At 37.3% G+C, this 20,622-nt stretch overlaps 1 protein-coding gene across 1 annotated transcript in view; it reads right to left on the bottom strand.

Annotated features, from left to right (window-relative positions):
• Positions 1–20,622, bottom strand: part of ROBO1 (roundabout guidance receptor 1) — a 693,788-nt gene that overhangs the window by 598,405 nt on the left and 74,761 nt on the right. Inside the window, exon 2 of the mRNA XM_038135498.1 lies at positions 5,364–5,505. Coding sequence (XP_037991426.1) covers positions 5,364–5,451 — 88 coding nt within the window. The 5' untranslated portion in view covers positions 5,452–5,505. The remainder of the gene's footprint in view (positions 1–5,363; positions 5,506–20,622) is intronic.

Genomic DNA, 20,622 nt, shown 5'->3' with positions numbered 1-20,622 from the left:
TTCCTTTGGAAGGTCTAGCCAAAATGTGAGGGGTGATTTGGGTTTTGGGTTACCTTTCCAGTTCTGAACTGACAACAATATTGTGTCCATTTCAAGTTAAATGGATGTGCATGATACAAGCACATCTTTCTACATGTTCCTTGACCCCAGCAAGGCCTAAACTGTCTTTCTATTCTCCCTTAATGTGACCTTGACTTCCACAACCTACAAACTTGATGGCACTTGCAAGTGGAAGCAATACATTAAATCATCACCCCTTGCTACACATCACTTACAGATGCATTTGCCACTGTTATATTAAATTAGGATCACAAAAATCTAATTTATGGCCAAGAGTGACACTTCATAAAGCCTGTGAAAACAAAATTACCAGAGAATGTGCACCAAAACACAGTATTTCTTTCCAATCCAATCTGTCAACAGAACAGACCCTCCATGATTACGCTTTCTACAGACGTAATGTGTGCTCTACAAAAAGTCAAGAGCATGACAAGATGAATCTGGGAGTCTGGTTGGTGAGCTGGATTTGAGCTGGCACTGTGCCCTTGACCTGAGGAAGGCTACCAACATAGTGGGATGCTTTAGTGAGAGGACAGCCCGCAGGGCAAGGGGTGATGGATTCCCTCCCTGTTGTTGTTCACAAGTGGAAAGAAAAGAAAGGGTGCATCCAGTGCAGAACAAATTATTTCCATGTGCCTTCCAACCTAATAGCTTCCCTGATTCCATGAGTGCTTCTAATCTGAGCTACTCACTTCAACTCCTATGTATGAATTAAATTAAAAATAGATAAATGCTATCTGCCTTTGGGCTCAGATTCAAGTACAGGAATGGAAATTTCATGGAATTTGAGGACTTATTTTTAAAAATCTGACTCTCTTAAATTGTATCCTTCCATCCTTGGAGTTAACATTACTCTGGGATTAATAGCTCAGATAAAGCTGCACCTTCTCAGGTACAAAGTTTTTCTTTGGATTATTTTCACTTCTGTCCTTTATTTTCCCTGTGACCAAAAAAATCAAGCTTTGGAAGGCTTACTGGCTCATGTCACAACAGTTACCAACATCACTTTACTTTCAAATGCTACAAATTTTTAACAAGAAACCATTAAGCCCTCCCACTGTTTTTACTATGAGCTTGGCTGTTGGATGACTTGCACAGAAAAGGTGAAAACTATCCTGAAGTACCTCCCTACTGAAGGAATTTAAATCCACATCCACCACTCTTCAAGAAGTGCCAAGATCATTTAATTTTCTTTGCTCAATGAGGCTTCATTTTCCTTTACATCTTCATGATCAGGGGTTTACATGAAATTTAAGCATTCAATTGTCTTGGACTCTCAGCCTATGCCAAAAGACAGAAGGGGTTGGTTGAGTTTGGCTGAACATTCCCTTTGTTAAACCTCATTTTCAGAAAAAGACCTGTGCAATCACAAAACTAGCTAAATTCTTCATCTGATCTATTCAATGCCTTGTTCAGTCATTGACAAATTTATATTGAGAATTTGACTGAAAATCCATTCAGGCACTTAAAAAGTATAGAAAAATGCCTGAATGAATGTTACAAGACCCTGGTTTTCTTCATGAAGCAGCAAATTAAGATCTTCCAGTGCTAAGGAAACTTTAATTCAATACACCTTCACAGGTTGCAGAGAAATTAGAATAATTATGTAAAAATACATTAAAAGATACTTAAAGAATACATTAAAATCTATCAATCAGACATATAAATCCTAAATATCATATTCAGAGAACAAGTTCAGTAATTTTACAGGTCAAAAATACAAATCTTGTTTTGTCTATCCAGATGACAAAATTTTGAATACTAAAAAGTTAACAGAGATTAAAAAAGAAGAAATAGACACCAAACAATTTAGTCACTTATGTTACTGAATTATGATTGACTCGACAAAAGCTCTAATGAAAGAGTTTTCAGATCCCAAAACAACTGCCTCTTTTTCACTGCCCATAGGATGCTATAGTAGGCAATCTGGGTTTATGGGAGTTTGATTGTGAGCAATTGTCTCCTTTTGAAAACAGACAAACAAGGTAGGAAGGTGAATTTATTTCTTGTAGTGTTTCAGTAATAAGCCAGGAAGTATTAGAGAAAAGGAAATTTAAAATATTACTTTTCTGCCCCAGGAAAAGTCAATTCCTGAACTGATCCTCCTCAGTAAGATTCTGTGGCTGCCAAAGAGAGTTGTTTTTTTACACTTATGCCGATGAATAATTTCTCAAATTTATATTTCATGATCTATGTTTTATATATCTTATGCTATGTTATATATCTGCATTTCTTAAAGAAAACCTATTTTCTGGAGAAACAATGAACATTAATTGTAAACCATAGAGGTCCAGAAGCTCCTATCAAAAATTTCTTAAAAAATCTGGGTTCAAAAGAGGTATTTTCCTTATCTTCCTCTCTATAGAGGTAAGACCTACAGAGAATTCTGTTGCAGAAATTATTTATAATCTATCAGAAGCATTCAAAATTTTTTCTTTGTTTGTTTTCAGCATTGTTGAACAATTAGTCATGTTTTTACAAGGCTTTCTTTTTACAAGGCAGGTATCTCTGTGAAGCTCAAGGATTGACAACAAACAACACAAGTGGCATCTGCTCCAGTTCAAATGGAAAGACTTTCCACAACACTCACTGTTAAACAACCAGGTTCCAAACCCAGACAAATTCAGCAGGAATGCTCCTGTTATCTCCATTAGCAGTCCAAAAATAAGTTGCAGTTATTGATGTCAAAAAGAAAAAAAATTGAATTCAAATTATTAACATCTTTTGCTGTGTGTCATGTATAGTTTTGATTTTTTTTGGTTTTTGGCTTTTTCGACAATCTAGTAACTGGTAACTTTAAAACATTTTAAAGACTTAACTGAAAACACAGAGCTCAACACATGCATCTAAATACAATATGGCATTAGTTAATGCCATGTTTTCTTAGATCAGTGCACTTTAAAATCAGCTATCAAGTTTCCCAGCTTTAAAATATGCAGAGCAACTGGCAAGGAAAAAAAAAAAATCACATCTTTCCCAGATAATGTTCAATCCCTGATTAAATAAAGATGTGCCAAGGCAGAGATACTTTATGCCTCAGGAGACAACCATAGTGGAATTGTGAGTGTATTTTATATGTGAATTAGAGGTAAGATGTAATGACATGAGATGAAAGGCTCAGCCATAATTTTAATAACGGGGGGAGACAGTGCTTCCCTGTGGACCCCATATGCAAAAGAGTGAGACTCAACAAGAATATATGAAAAGATTCAACAAAAACTACAACAAATGCTTCAAAGTTATAAGGCCACTATTAAAATTCATCACATTTTACTGAAGCTGAGTATTCCAGATCTGAGAGTAAGCTCCAACATATTTCTGATGAATTTAATTTTGTATCAAAAACTACATCATCAGTAAGGCTGGAATATTTTCAATTTTTAGGTAAGACAGAATTTTGTGTTTTGAAACCATAACATTTCATTTTTTAAAGGTTTCTAATAACATGATCTAAAAATAATGTAATTTGTTATTTTAAGAGCGTGGTTTTAATTGTAAGAAAATGTCACAATTTAATAGTACTATGATAACAGACATTTCAGCTGCTTAGTGCTTTTAGCAATCCTCAGGAAAAAAACTATTACCTATTACTCTATTGTTTTTTTAATTTTTTTTTATGGCTGCAGCAGAATTCTAAAGAACCATTATTTAATTTTCTTTCATTATATATAGGAAAAAGTTTGAGATTTTTCACAGTTCTCTCTCTTTCTGTGCATTAAAAAAATTAAAAGAGACATGCCTTTGTAAGGAATAGACATGAAAGGAGCAAAATGAATGGGATGAACTGCTTAAAGGAAAAAAAAATAATCCTGCTTTATTTGATCTTTTGTGATAATCACACTCCTGGCACCCTGCCAGCAAGGCTCAGCATGCTGATGTCTGGCCAAGTACAGTAATCTCTTGGTTCAAGCCTGAGGTCTGTGATGAAAATTACAAAGCAGGGGCAAAAATCAAAATGCCACCTGTGATTTTATTCTGAAACTAATTTGATGGAAAAAGTAATACAATGAAAGCAGTCTTTTTAGTAAAGACTAGGAAACTATGACTAAATTGAAACCAATGCAAGTGGATGGAGGCAGCTATCAAGCAAATACATTTGGATTTGCAGGCATTTCTTTTAAAACGAGCAGTAGATGTCTTTGTGACAGGTAAATTGCTTTGAGATTATGTTTGAAGTCCGAGGTCAAACTTTTAAAATGATAATTTTAACTTACATCTTCCTTTATTCTGGAGTCTTTCTGCATTTGAAACCAACAAAACCAGGAAAACCCCCCAAAAATTTATTTCCTTATTTTCTGTGAACCACCGTACAATACAGGCGAACAAACAAATCCTTGAGGAAATCTTTTTCCTTTCTCTTTGCATTCAGAAGTCTGTATTTGAGCTAGTTGCTCAAAGATATGGGGAAGAAAATTATATAGCCACAAAATTCTGTATTCACAATGTGTTCAAATTAGAAATTAAGCCAGTAAAATCGTCTAAATTATTATTCATATTGAAAGCAGAAAAAGGAACCAGTAAAAACCAGCTTGTCACTTTTTTCTATATAATTACTGTGTTTTCATAAGGTTGCACATCATTAGCAGAACTGCTCAAAGGTTGTTCAGATTTTTCTTTACAAATACTGAAAATCAGTCAGAATTACTTGGAAGCTGCTTTTAGAGATTTATTCTTAAACAAAAACCCAATACAACTTTTTGTTTCCTTTGTGCTACTAGAACATATATTTACTATTTGCTGAAGTAATATAGGTTCCTTATTTTACCACCACCTTCTTTACAAATTTGTACAGTATCTTACCCTTTTTATACACATTACTCCTTTCTGAACTGGTAAGAATTACCATATACAAGCACCAGGACAATCCCTGATCGCTGGGTCTCACTGAAACACTGCATTTCAGCATTCCCCAGCTGCTATTTTGCTCTTTCTTCAGGAAGGTTCTCTATAGATTTCCAATTCTCTTTGATATTCAAGTCTGTTTCTGCACTCTATATCTTCCCCCTGCCGACTGTGCTAATCAAAGGAATGCTTTAATAGCCACCTTAACCTTCTCATATTTTCATGCCACTCCTTTTCTATGTTTTCCTTTGCAGTCAAACAAACCCAAACATTGCAGCACAGACAATACAATTAAATTGCCAAATTCTGTGTGCTATGCACGCAGATACACCCACAACTTCCTTAACTCCACACATCCACACACTTTAACACCCAGAGAGAACTTCAGGTATATTCATGCACACACTCACAGTGAAAGCAAAAAACCCATGAACAATTATAATTAAATAAAAGGTACCTACCTGGAATGAGCTGGCCCAGTAACTGATGGCATCTGGAAAGGCTGAATACAGCTACTACAGCCAGAAAAGGATAATGTTTCCATTTCATGATGTGTCCCTCCTTGCATTACACCAGCTCAGCAGCACTAACAGTAAATGTCACCTGCAATACACCATGGAAATAAGAACAGAAGAATTAATGACAAACTGAGGTACTAATAAATATTTTTGTCTAGAGTAACTCCATGAAGACCGTTGGTTTCAATACTGCTCTAGCTATTTAAACAATGTTAAATTATCTAACAGTTAGGCAGCTGAAAAACCACAACCAGAATATTAGCTATCCTTGCAGAGCAAACAACTCCAAACCAGATGTTCTAAAGGGAGGGAGACACAAGGATCCCCATAGTGCACATTTGTATTTTAAAGTGCTGCATGTTGTTTGGTTAAGTTATTAAAGAAATTGCTCACTTCAGCAGGATAATTAAGTACATGTTTAATCCATCTCAGTGCTGGAAATACTTAAACCCTGGCATAAGTTGAAAACAGTGTCAAGGCTATTCAACTTACTACAAAAGGAAGGTTAAAACTTCACTTTAGTCTTCTTATGAAATTATGTTTTGCTGAAGGAGGATTAGGGATAATTTTACCCAGTAATAATTTGAACAGTTAAGACAATTTTCTGGTGAGTTTCTATGTTCTTAAGGGCAAAAAACTTTTATCTAATTGTCAGGAAAACAGAACCTTATGAAGGAAGACAATATTTTGTATTTGAAAAAACCCCAAAAATCAAAACATTTTAAACCAAAATAGGACTTTTAGACACATCATTCTGACACCACATCTGTATATTAAAAAGCATTCACAGCTCTACCTGTGCTTAAAGGTTGTCTCTACTCATCCTACTCATTTGTTTACTCCTCATCTACATTAGTGCTTAATATAGACTTGTCCAGAAGTCATGGAATTGTTGGGGTTGGAAGGGACCCCTAAAGTTCATCCAGTCTAATCCCCTGCCAAGAGAGGGTTACCTGGAGCAGGTTACACAGGAGTGCCCGCAGGTGGGTTTGGAATGTCACTAAAGGGGGAGACCCTATGGCCTCCCTGGGCCTCAGGCCTTGTTTTCAGCCTGTTCCAAATGCCTTTCCTCTGAAGCTTTCTAAAATAAATATGCAGTAGATTTCTAAAAGCAGTAACAAGTTTTTTCGATAACTAAATACACACAATCTGAAATCTGTTTCATTTTGAGTGAGATTCTTTCAGTGTTTCTTTTTTTTAAAGGGCCTTTCTCTGAATACAAACCCAAATGCATGTGAACATAACATTCCATATACTTCAAAGTGTGTCTGGGGTCCATGTCAAGGTCTTGATGATGAAAAGAGACACTGTTTTAAGTGTCTCTCAGGTTATGAGATGTTCCAAATTGCCCAATCCTAACCAACAACTAGAGACCACCGAGCAACTGTAAATCTGATGTACATTGACACATCAAAATCTACTCCAGCAATAAATTATTATTTTAGACCTTGATAACTTTACAACTACACTTATTTCACTCATATTGTCCTCCTTGTGGTTAATGTATATTCAGAGATGACCAGTTTGAATGATGAATCCTACATTATTTAAATGCCAGCAGACATAATTGCAATAGTGAAGAAAACTACAGTGACACCAGTCACTTGTTCGTGCTTTTGAGACAGAGGAGTTTCATTTGTAAACCTAATACATATTTAAGTATGCATTCATGCAGACTGAAGAGTTGCATGACTACTGGGAGCACTCAGTGCCACCTGACACTTTTGGATGTTCAAAAATGCATAAATAAGTTTAATACGAACAGATTCAATCTCCTACACATGTTGCATTTTAAATTTTCTTTTTGTGTTGCACCTGTGCCTCTCCTGTCCTAGTAACTAGAAATAATAACAAGAATCCATTTCCTATTACAATTACCTGAGTCCTACAAAATATTTTTTTCTCTCATTTCAACCACACTGCACACAAAAAATCCCTGTTCCTTCCATTCTCATTCTTTTAATTTCCCCTATCACTCATATGGCTTCTCTTCTGTTGCAAACAGCTTGACAGTTCTTAATGGCAGAATTCAATGGAATTAATGGCCAAGGTGTTACGTGCTGCTCTAAATACTGTTCATGGTATGGCTACAAGACTGAAATTTGCAGGCTCAGGCCCTTAGAATACCCATCTCTTTCTCTGTATAGTAATAGAGGTTTACTCTGTAAAGCTATTTACTACTTCAGTTTCAGACTCCCATTGTTTCTTCACCTTCACTGTCGGCTGTGAACACAAGACTCAATGTTGCTACCAACACAAGGCTAAAGAGGCCCTTTGATTTTTCTTCTTCAAACAAAACCAGAAAAACAACACTTTCAGTTCAAGATTTACTTTGTCATTATAACATGAGGTGAAGGAAGAGGAGAGAGAAAAGGTGCTTCAAGTGCCTGAACAGATTCCCCAACATCCCATGGAGAGGATGATGCTGAAGAGCAGGTATCCATACCGCAGCCCACAGAGAGCCCCAAGTCAATGCTCACTGGAGAAAGCTGCAGTCCATGCAGGAGCAGGTTTACCCTGAATGATTACAGCCCATGGGAACTAACCACACTGGAGCAGAGGCAAAGTATGAGGAGGAAGAAGAAGAGGCATAGAGAAGCTCTTATGGACTGACCAAATCCCCCTGTACCACTCCAGGGAAAGGTGGGGTAGCAGAGGTAGAAGAGTTGAGGATGAAGAGATGAAGTAGAGCCTAGGAAAAACAAGAAAGGTAGGAGAGGGAGGGTTTTAATTTTTGTCTTTTTTCTCACCATCCAACTCTACTTTAATCAAAAATAAATTTTGATCATTAGCTAAGGTCAACTGACCCCAACAGTAAAGTTGCAACAAAGAGATGAATGCCAGGAACATACCTGATGGCACTCACCTTCTCTGTGAAGGTATGCCATGCATGAATCCAACATTTTGTCTTTCCATACCTCTATTTTGTATTTACTTCACTGATAGACTATGATTTCTTTTTAATCTCTGTATGTGACAGAGCTCCACAGGGAGCTCTGACCACAAATGTTTGGCTGTTCAGTTAACAGCTTGTCCACCCTCTCATTCTGCTTGTAGGCTTATGTTTGAAATAAAATATTTCATTCTAAAGCTGGAATTTATCACAGCATCATTAAAAATGAAAACAGCTTTCATGAAGCCAAATTTTAATAGGAAAACAACATTTTTCAGTCTACAGTTTAAAAACAAATCCTGTAGGTATTCCTTGAAAACAATCCTGAATGGGAGGCTAATTCTCTTTATTTAGGGTACAGAGGTACAGAGCTTCTGAAAGAGTAGCCCTGATCACAAGAAAGATAAAGTAGAAAGAGTTGCCATCAGAAGGGTTTTCAGATAGAAGCTGAGTCCAGCAAAAGAGAAACATGATCTTTCTTTTCATCATCTACTGTCACAGTGCCACAATTCTTGCACTATGCAACAATGGAAGAAACACCCAGAAATGTACTGTAGCCAAAGGGACTCAGATGCAATTCTCTGCAATTAGTTTTTCAGTGTCTGACCTACAAAACTAATGCTGCAGAATAGTGACTGGTACTAATTAGATGTTGCCAGTGACAGGAGAAGAATGCACTCACCACAGACACTTCAGCTGGTCTGAGACCTCACCTCACTCTGTATCAAATGGCCACAGACCTTCACCAGAATGTGCAAGAAAAGATTCAGACCCAATGCCTTGTCCAGGGTGAAGATAAACACTGGCTTCTCTATGACATTATAATCATTAAAGAATCAATGGCAAATTAAACTGCACAAGCCCAGAGGGGAAAGAAGTAGCATGGTAAATGCAGGGAAAAGGTCCAATCAATTTTTTTCCTCCACTTCCAAAGTCTAGTGCTATTTATCACTACAGCCAGTGTAGAAGCAAAGACACAGACAAGATCAAAGCAATGCTGGTATAGTTTTCATGTCTTTAGCGGTTTTGTTTGGGTTTTTTTTCCCGAAAATTTGATAACTATTGATGCTTCTCTTAGGTAAGCAGCTTTCTAAGACCATATTTTGACTGGCTCTTGAGTAGAAAGAGTGGATACAAAAGTCAGGTAATTAGGATTCTAGGTTGTAAAAATAACTTCCTTTATAAAATATATGCACTTTGGTAAATATTATGCTAAAGAAGATTGCTTATCTACAGAATGAGGCAGAATTTTGATTCACTTTGTACCCAGCCATTTAGGAGTGCACTAACAAAATTTCACTGAAAGCAGAAAAAAACAATAGAAAATATTCCTTTTGAAGCAAGGTTAGCTATTTTTGGAAGTGGAATTTTTTTAAAGCTTGTCACGCTTTTTTAGGCCTGCTGGGATGGGATGATTCTTCCCTTACTTTCAATCCCCATGCCTGTTAGTCAGACACCCAGTTATTTGGTCATCTCTGTTTAGACTGACACTACTTCTGAACTTAGTCCTCCTGTGCCTTAACATCAGTACAGGTATAGATCACTGCAACTAGGAACTTCCCTTTACTATTTTAAACATCCTGTCTATGCTAAACTAAATTTATTTAAAGTTCCAGGAGGAAGCTGTGCCCTATATTGTCTTAACTTTGTCCATTTGGGAGCAAAAATGACAGAATTGATGAATTGATGAACTAGCAGGAAAAGTCTGGTAAGCTCCTTTTTTGCTGTAAAGTCAATCGACTCTACCAAGATCAAAGCAGCTGATAAATATAAATCTATTTAAACCAGAGTAGTTATCAGTATAACACATCTATGGATGCAGACTGTCATGCTTTCAGTGATGACAGTTTCAACAAACATTCATGAAGCTCATCTTATTTAATCTTTAGTAGTCCCAGACATTTGCATTTTTAGAACCAACTGTTAACAATTGGTTTTAACAGCTATGATGCAAAATTTGCACTTTACTTTAAGCTGAGATTTTCTTGCTTTTTTAATGCAATAAGAAACCCAAGAGTAAAATATTTATTGTTATTAATAATAGCAATATATTGAACATGCTCAATCTACATTTCCATGCTGGCAAGTGACAAACTTATATGTAAAGCAGTCTTACCTAGCTTATGACTTTATTTCTGTATGGTATTTTTACTGCCTAAGCAGTACCATAGGAATAGTTCATCTACTGTAATTAAAATTAAAAAGAATTGTACTTAAACTAAGTCTGAGGCATCAGACATATAACAAAAGAACCCAGTTTTTTTGCCACTGGTTCCTTGGACCTAACAGATGCTCAGGAGAGACTCCTGAGAACTGGAAGAAAGCAAGGGTTGCTCCTATCTTCAGGATGAAGGATCCAGGGAAGAGCAGACCTCTTAGCCTCATCTCAAACCCTAAAAAGGTGAGCAATGAACATATTCTGGAGACCATCTCCATATGCTTGGAAGGACGAGAAGGTGATCTGTAATCAGCATGGTTTTATAGAGAAAAAAAAATACATTTAACCAACATGAAATCCTCCTGTGATGATTGGCTTGGTAGCTAAGGGGAGACCAGTGGGTATTGTTTATCTTGACTATAAGACGGCCTTTGACACATTATTCCATAAGCTCCTCATAAAGAAGCTGATGAGGTAGAAATAAATCAGCAGAAAGTGAGGTGGACTAAAAACTACCATAACTGTCAGGTTTAAAAGATTGTTATCAGCATCAAAAAGCCCAGCTGTACATCCAGTCCCTTGAAGTACATCCCAGGGGCTGCTTCTGGGTCCAACACTGTTTAATCTCTTTACCAGTTACCTGAACAGTAAGATTGCATACACACTCAGCAAGTTTGAAGGTGACATAAAACTGGGAAGAGTGGAGAATGGTTGTACCACCATCCAGAAGGACCTCTGCAGGTTGGAAAAATCTCATGCAATTCAAAGAGTAATCCCAAATCCTGCACTAGGTGAGGAATAATCTAAGGCACCAGTATACCCTAGAGGGCAGCTGGTTGGAATGCAGCTCTGCCAAGGACTCAGTACTCCTTCTGGACAAAAAGTTAAGCAGCAATGTGTTCTTGCAGAAAAGAAGGCCAAAGGTATCCTGGACTAGTCTGGGAAAGCTGACAGCAGGTAGGAGGAAGGGTTCCTTCTTCTCCCTCTCCCAAGCAGAGGTAAGGCCACACCGGGGGTGATTTGCCCAGCACAAGACTGACAGTAAAGCAAATTCAGCAGAGGGGCACAAAAATGTTTAAGAGTTAGGAAAATCTGTCATTTGGAAAGAGGCTGGGACTGCTCAATCAGCAGAAAATCCAGGGAATCAGATCCATGTGAGTAAATCCTTGCTGTGACAGAAGGAAAAAGAAAGAGCCAAGCTCTTGGAAGTCGTGGCTATTGACAGGGCTAAAAGCACAAGATGAAACCCAGAAATTCCGCTTAAATATAAGAAAAAAACTTCTCTACTGCAAGGGTGATTGGAATAGGCAGCCTAGATAAATGTGTTTACTCCATCCTTAGATGCAAAACATAAGACACAATCCCAAGCATCAAAATTATCCTATACCTACCTCATCTTTCATTATCCTGCTTTCATGCTTAGGAATATTGCATCAAAATCAGAAATCCATATTCTGTTTTGGGCAATAGAATATTATAAAGTGTCCAGCACTGAATGAAGAAAGGCTTTCTCACTGAAAATTGGTCACAAAACGCTTAGATGCTGTAGTGTAGGGTGACTAGAAAAGCTGTCAGCATCAAATGATCCTGGAGCAGGGGCAGACTGAATGAAGATTGTACGCAGGGTGTGTTCTTTGGGGCTTAAAAGAAAAAAAAAATATTATGAACACAAAAATCACTTATTCTGTGAAAAGCCCTCAATTCATGGTCAATAAACAGAAAGTTGAGAAGGTTTGTTATGACATTTTAGGGGAATAACCTTATGATCCCACAGGGAAAGAGAACAAGCAGATAGATGAATGTTTATACACACTATGCAGTGTTGTAAGCTATGGCCTGTCATCACTGTGATAGTTGTGTTAAGGCTGATTATTCCCCTAGAATGCAAAAATCAATTCTAACTTTCAGATTATTATTTCGCACAGACCTTTGGTATTGCAGATTTTGTTCTCTATTTTATCTTCATTTACTCTCAGGGGAGCAATCAGAGGCCAAAAGGTAATTGGTAACAGTCACCAGTGAATTCACTGAACAAAACTTTCCTCAAATCCAGAAAGTGATATCATTCTGCTAATTAGCTGCCTTTTTTTTTTTTTTTTCCTTTTGTGGAAACTGCTGATATAGCTGAAATCTGGGGGAAGAGAGGGGAGAAGTGAAAAGTATGTGTGTCATCACTCTCAACAAGCTATTCAAGAGAGGGAGAGACATCAAGGTCTTAGCTAAGAGTTTTACAGTGAAGGGTAGTCTGTGTGTGCACACACAAGTGCCTGAGTGAGAAGAAGAGGTGATGTGGCTTTAGAGATCTTTAGTCTGATAAAATTTACTTCAAACCTAGAGAAAGGAGACACTTTGAGTTGTTCTTCCCAAAAGTAACCAGGCAGCCTCACATAATTCATGCTTAGTGAACACAGAATTTCTCTATAATTAAAGTAAGTCTGCCAAAGGAACAGAACTACCATCATCAGCAGCTTCAGCTGACTTGGTCCATGCAACTCTAAAACACGAGACATCTGAAGCAGCTGTTAGGGATGGTTTTTAATGCACTTTCATATTTCTCAAAATGTTACCACCTGTGGTCAGCCTGGGTCTCCCTTTTTGTACAATTAGGCACTGTCTATTAATGAAGACAGCAAATGGGACACAAATCCTGTAGTAACTAACAGCACTACAGAAAATCCCATGAGAAAATGAACGGAATGCAGACTTGGATTTGGATGTTGTACCATATTCAAAATATAAAGCAAGGAGGGGAAAGTAAAGGCTGACAAATCTTGGTTAGTAGCTGGATCACTAACGGTGGCAAAGTATCTGCAAAGGAATTGCAGATAGTCATGAGACTAAAAATGATAACGAAATGAATAAATTATCTATAAGGTTGCTACATTTAAAATTCTTTGCCTTGTTATAGTGAGATTTCTCCTTTTCTGTGATTCAACAACCAGGAAATAAAACTCTAACATGATTTTAACCCAAATTGCAAGACTACAAGCATTAAATAATTGTCTTTACCTACTCAGAAAAAAGCAACATGTATGATATAAATAATTTTCTCATAATTTCTCAAGCATGGGAGTTTCTCAATTCGGAAGTCTCCTACTGAATATCAGGAAGAAAGAGTTGCTTTACTCCTATTAGATGAGATAATTCCACCTTTTGCATATAAGTGGTGCAATTGAGTACCTCCAGTTCTAACTTACATAGCTTCCTTCAGGGAGGTTAGAATTTCTTTCAAGTTCAATCTTTTGAAAATAATCAAAATCTATGAGAATTTCAGTAACAGCATAATGAGATCTGTGTTTTCCATCACACAAATTTGAAAACCTGGCAAAATGTTTAAAAATTTTGTGCACAATCAAGGATTGATCTACATAAAGCAATAACTCTCATACTTTGCATTACTGGTGCACTATCTCCTTTTGTCCTTTGGCAAATTAAACAAAAGACTCATGTCTCAACTACCAAGACTTTCAAGGGAGTGTTTGGGAACTGTGTTCTCCAGAACTATACACTCATCAGTTTTTTAACAGGAAAAAAATTATTAATGCCTCGATGAAATTAGCAGTTTCTTGATTTGTAAGAAATACTGACAGCTTTCAACCACTATTAAGTAGTGGACATTTGAAGAAGTGGTTGCTGTCAAAAGTGCTTCCAAGTAGAGTCACACTGGAAAAGAAACATTTGATAGAAAGAAAATCCAGTGTCTGAAAGGTTAAAAAAAAAACCCAACAAAAACAAACCACTCCTTTTAACTGCATTTTGACTCCTCTGTTATACCTGATGTAAAAAAGGGTTTTTCAAAGGCATTAAGCTTTAAGCATTCACAATATCTTTGAATGTCCTCAGCAGCACCAGAAAAGAGGGATTCAATTTTCAAAGATAATTGTGTCAGATAGTTGTCTCATCCCTTTTCAGAAACAATCTGATAAATACCTAATTACCAGCCAAGTGATTTCAGAGCCACACAGCTGGGCCTGAGAAAAGGCTACAGGGAATGACAAGGTCCCCTAAAGTCATCAAGAGCAAGAGGCATTTGGTTTGTGAATTACTTCATTTATTCAGCTGATAAAATGTATAGAAAGTCCCCAGAGGAAAAAATATTCATAAAATGTTGAAATAATAAATAGAACCAATATTTAACCACAGACATAAAATATTTTCAAATAACAGAGAATTGCATACTACAGAACAATTACATTCCAAAATCCACACTGGTAATTAGAATCCTTAAAAACACTCATTTTTTTTTCCAGAAAGCATTTGTACAGTACTCAGACTGACCTTGTCTTTTTTTGATACTGCTGTGCAAGAGGAAAATGGCTTTACAGTAAATTTATATTGCAGTTTTGTTGAAAATTGGAAAAGCATTCTGATCTTAAACAATTATAGTCTGGCCCATTTGGCAGTCCTAGCTGCCAAACAAGAAAGAATTTATAATTTTTTACCAGTGTTTAATAACTCTCCAATTCTTCTTGAAAAAAAACTGGTAATACAGCAATGTTTTCTGAAAATACCAAGTTTCATCACTTAAAAGTTATCTCCACCAATTAAAAAACACTACAGGTATTTCCTGTAACACCTCAGATATCAGTGAATCTTTTGAAAAATCAATGTTGTAAAAGCCAATCCTGTAATCTTACTGAATTCCTTGTGCTTGTAGAAGTGTGGATGTTACATATCCTAAATGTTAATGGATTGGAGAGCATGAAATATCAAAGTAATGATGTTGAGTTCAGAATCACAGATGGGAAGGAGAAGATTACTGATACTGTTGCTTCCACAACATGAAGTTAAACAAGTTTTATATTCCTCAGGCTTTGTGCAAAAATGTAACAGATCTGGGGGTGGTGATGTCAGAAGTACCTATTTTTCACCTAAATCTGCTCCCAGACAGAGGATTCTGCAAATGCAAGGAAACAAGGAATCTATGCAATTCTGTAAATCTCACTCGCAGAATTTAAGAATGAGGACACAAAAAAGTTTTGCATGTACATACCGGAGATGTGAGTCAGTGGCTAATGTGAGGGATCAGGCTGCCCAGGAAAGTGGTGGAGTCACTATCCCTGGACACATCTAAAGACATGTTAATGTGGCACTTGGAAATGTGGTTTAGTGGTGACCTCAGCAGTGCTGAGTTAAGCTGGACTCAGTCTTAGGTGCCTTTTACAATCTAAACAATTCCACAATTGTACAACAAAGATTTAAGCTAAGTTGGTTTGCCTTTCCTCTGCTAGCTCACAGTAGCGATCCCACAACAATCAGTGCGAGAGTTTTCAAACCTGCTCCTTCCTGATTCTCAGCTAGTAAGATGGAGCATTTCTGTTTGTGTCATTATTCACCTTGCACATAAACATGAAGTAAAGCTGTCTGGAAAGAGCTGACACTCTGTTAGCATTTAAGTTCCAGCAGTCAGGCGTACATATTCAGCGGGGCACGAAGCAAAAGGTCCTGAGGTTTTGCCTGCCTGAAAATTAAGACACGACCTCAGGTCACAGCTTTGGCATGACCACTGTTCTAAAACTGTTTAAATTATGGAATTACAAGTCCTCGATGAATTCTTCCCCACAACTACATTTGAGGAAAGAGACCTGAGTGCAAATCTCACAGTGCAAAGAAACACCCAGACTTCTCTTCAGTATACGATGAAATCTTGTGTTCATCTCGTTTCCAAACTTCTTAGATTTCTATCTATCATGACAGGCAGGGACATTAAATACCCTCACAAAGGGAAAAAAAAACAAACAACTGTGTGAAATTAAAAAAACCCCAACAAAACAGGAATTCTAGACAGAACAGAGACTGCTTTCTACTGCAAAGCTATGAAACAATAAGCATTTTGGGATTGCGGGATGCAGCCTCTGCAGCAAAAGGCTTGCTGGAATTATTTTCCACTTGAGATTCAACTCTGAAGGAAAGCAAAACAGCTTGGCTTTTGCTCTTTGTAAGAACAAGAGCAATTAGGAGGGATTTCCACAACCGGCCTCACCAACAAGCCTTCTTAGAGACAGAAATGTATGTCAGGATTCAAATAATCAGCTCTCCCCTACAGCACACATCCTTCTGGAGCCGGTGGGAAAGGTGAAACAATACAAGGACTTTCAACCCTGTCTGTTCCTTGGTTAAAGAGACTTCTGTGAAATGCTAACTCCTTGGGGGAAAGGAAGAAGATGCCAGCTTTCATGAAGCTTCTGGAAGAGTGGCAGGATCCCTTTGAAAGTGAGACTGATCTGATAAGGTCGTTATGGTTGTTAATAGCAACTCCTTCCTCTGCTTCCTTGGAAGAGACTGTGGCATTCAGTGGCAGCTCAGGGCAGCCAGCAGCCGAGCTGTCATTACAGGGCTGTGACTCTGAAAGCCTCATCCTGTTCATATCTAGCAGACAAAAGAGCTTCTCCCTGCAAGTGAGGAATACTGATGCCTCCTATTGTTTCTGGAATTAAATCAGTAGCTTTTTTGTTATGCTTCATACTTAAAGCAATCTCACTCGTTTTGTTCTCCATGGCTCTTACACCAGGAGTCCAGAGGAAAAAAAAAATATTTCAAGCAATTGAATTTCTACAGCTCCTGGGACTGTAAATCTTTGGGTCAAAGGTAAAAATCCTAAATGTCACCACTCCCAGACCCAGAAGGAATGCAGGGAGGATGTAACCCTTACCTCTTCTGTCTGGCTAATGGGCAAATTTCCACACTATCTCCAGGGCAGAGAGATGCAGAGCAGTGCAGTGGTGGGCCTAAGGTACATGTGAGGGAATGAAAACAGATGTGGGATTATTTCAAAGAGAAAGTTTAGCAGATGCAGGAATCCTTCAGATCATTGTGGTCTTGCTATTTTTGTTTCAAACTCCTACAAGAAGAGCCAACAAGGCAGTGGGACCACAGACTACATGCAAGAAAATACTATTCTGTAAACCCTAATAATCCTTCAAGGATGCTTAATGAAAGAGATTTGTTTAGTGCATGTGCTGTAAACAATCCATGAAAGATTGAGGTATCACCAGCAAGTTCCTCCCAGGAATGGGCTTCCTGTCCTTAGAAGTAGGAGGAAAGAAAATCTAAGGCACGACCTAAAAACTCATTTTTAGCGTCTATGGATTCGTAGAGAAAATATATTTAAAATCTGCACTAAATTTGATGAAGAGCAGGATAGTCTAAACAGTAATTTGTAAATGAAGATCGCTCCTAAAAAGAGTGTTGCCCTTGTTTCCCCCACGCCTTTGTTCCTCTTTAGTTTTTTTCCTTTTTTCAAAGTCCTTTACAACATATTTTTAGTCACCTCAGAGTCTAGTGACTCAAGTTCTGGTTCATAATTTAAGAAATGAAGTTATCTGTTACAAAGTTAACAGTAGAAAAGAACTCAAATGGATAGAGCATTCTGACCCTAGACAGTTTCCCTTGTGAAGATGCACCCAAATCATTAATTCTGTCTGTTAGAAAGACAAAAGCTGTTAGTGTCCATCAGTATATGAAATGCAGTAAACAACAGGGTGCTTTTTAAGTTTTCTTTCTAAGCATAACTGTAAAAAATATAACTTAAAAGCATAAAGCTAAAAATATGCTGATCACGAAAGCAGTACAGATATGGAAGAGAGAATGAAATACTTACGTCTTAAAAAGGCTACTCAAACTTATAAATTCTGTGCAAAACTTGAAATAACCTTTACATACAAGGACAAACAACCATATGTGTCTCAACACCAGATTCTAGAGTTTCAGCTATTTAAATAGCAGAGTAAACCAAAATTTCATACTTATTTTCTCCTATCAATGCAATGCACTTTTCTGAGAGAAAACAGTAAAACAAAAGGGCTTTTAACAGAATATAGATAATATACCCAAAGGTTCAGATAAAATGGCTATTATTTTGACCGTTCTGTAGTTGCTAGCTTGGGTCCTGAGGCATTTTGCATCTGTCAGATGCACCATCAGATGCTCACACATGTATCACGCTCCCTGTAAATACAAGGGACACCAGCTATAAACATATTTTAAAAGTTATGGATGTGCCTGACATAACTGGTGTGACCTTTCCTGATAGAGGAACTGCTGTATAATCAGTCTCATGTGGGCAAGAAAATACAACAACATCTTTAATCACTGAATTCAGTCACATCAGCAGGATTTTGAAGACATAGACCAAGGAACTAAACTATATCAGCTCCCAAACCTTCAGAGGCTAAAGGAATTTAAGCTCAAGTTTTCCCAAGCTTAACAGAAATAGACAATTGGAAACTTACAGAGGTGGACAACTGATTTCCTAGAAGTAACCCATAATAATGGCACTAACCTTTAATGGATTAATAACTAGTTAGGGACCGAAAAAAATAACTGAGTCCTCGGGAATTGTGTGTGTGTGTTCATGGCTTAATAACCAGCTGTATTTGTGCATATTTTATTTAAATGGCTTTTGTGATCTGGGACTACTAGAGGAGCAGGTATTGTGAGATTATAATTTTAGAAAGGCTAAGAGTGATTCAAGAGGAGTATCACTATCTTTGACTTCAGAAAATTCTATAGTTTCCTTCACTGAAGTGGCTGTCTTTGAAAATACCTGAAATAAAGTGGCATTCATTTTCTACCAAGCCCTGTGTTATTAGAAATAAGATGCCAGTGGAACAGAGGAACAATATCCTATTCTTAATCTCTGAACTGGGATCTGAAGCGAAGAATGTTAGTTTGATGTTACAGAAAATTATAGATGTGCTCATTTGTGCTACTGGTACTTTTGGAAGGCAATATTGTTTTTCTAGGACTCAAAGAAAGGCAACATTAACTTAGTAAAAGAAAGTCACTGTAAAAAATGACTCTAGATATTTTTACCTCATTGACCCCTACTTAAAATAAGAATTTTGTTCTAATATTTCCATTGGCCTGGCTTTCCAACACTCACCCATTCCCTCCTTTCCTTTCAGGTAAGCGCAAGTAGATGGGTGCTTTGCTAATGCTGCCACCAGTGAGAAGGCAGTGGATTAGATGTTCACATGGCTTCAGTGTAAATTTGAGCACATGAATTACCATACAGTCAGATGAACTAATTGGTACTGATGAAGAGGTTCATAACATGCCTCAAAGTCCCAATCCCTAGCAAGCATTAAATGGATTCAGAGCTACCCTTCTCCAGTTATTTTCCTGTTAGTGAAAGGGAAATTTATTTTAAGTCCTTGCTCTCATCTGCACCAACCTGTATTACAACCATTCATTTCCATTCATCTCCTGACAAATGGATACTTAATTTGTTTTCAGCCTACTTTGGCGATCTCCAGTATGTATCGACAGACAAAAAGCAAATGTGTTGAATGCCACAAAAAGCACGTTCTATAGAGTACAAAGCCTTCCTCAACTTTATCACTAGAAAAAAGTTAATAATATTTTCCCAGAGAAATTGGTATGCAATAGCACACTTGTATGTGCTTATAGAAAACTGTATCATGCACAGAAAGCACTAAAATTGAAACCTCTAACAATATATGATCACATTAATAAATTCATACCAGTAAAGCTTCTTTAAACCACAAAGCAATTCAAGAATTTTTGTACCAGAAAAAATAATTTAATTATTTTCTGGTACTCTTCTCATTTCATTTATGTCACTCTGTGTCCATACTTTTACTTGTGCCTTTTTCACAGGTAGCAGCATCATAACTCTTGGTCAAACTTTGCTGACTGAGCTTTTACTGACATAATTTCTACAGGATGATCTGCTCCTAAGCAGGAAACCTACAACTATCCTGGTCTTTGCACAACAGTTTATAACTTTTGTTTATAAACGGTTCCTGCCCCTCAATAACAACTTCAATTTTCCCCTCCCAGCTGAAGGATTGTTGCTATGAGAAACTGTTTTTCAGTTCTTCAAATGTTTCCCAGCTCCACAAAAGCTCAGCTTATTCAGAGTACTCAAATAGCCAGTAGATGACAAATCAAAATCTCATTTTCACAAAATGAACGCTACCTCTCTTGGCATTTAAAGTTCTTGTCAAGATTGCCTTTGATGGACTAAGAAAGTTAAATTGAAGCCAGAGAGAAAGAGCACGCTAAAGTACATTATTATGCTTGCCAGTGGACCAAAGATACACAGTGGGACACCCTAATGTGTGTTTTGGAGGAAAACACTTTCATCAGTACACTGGGAAAAAATTTGCCCTCATTGATGCCTACAA

Source organism: Motacilla alba, chromosome 1 (genome assembly GCF_015832195.1).
Source record: "Motacilla alba alba isolate MOTALB_02 chromosome 1, Motacilla_alba_V1.0_pri, whole genome shotgun sequence".
NCBI classification, from domain to species: domain Eukaryota; kingdom Metazoa; phylum Chordata; class Aves; order Passeriformes; family Motacillidae; genus Motacilla; species Motacilla alba.
The sequence above is the reverse complement of the archived record's forward strand: the minus strand, read 5'-3'. Positions and strand labels throughout refer to the sequence as shown.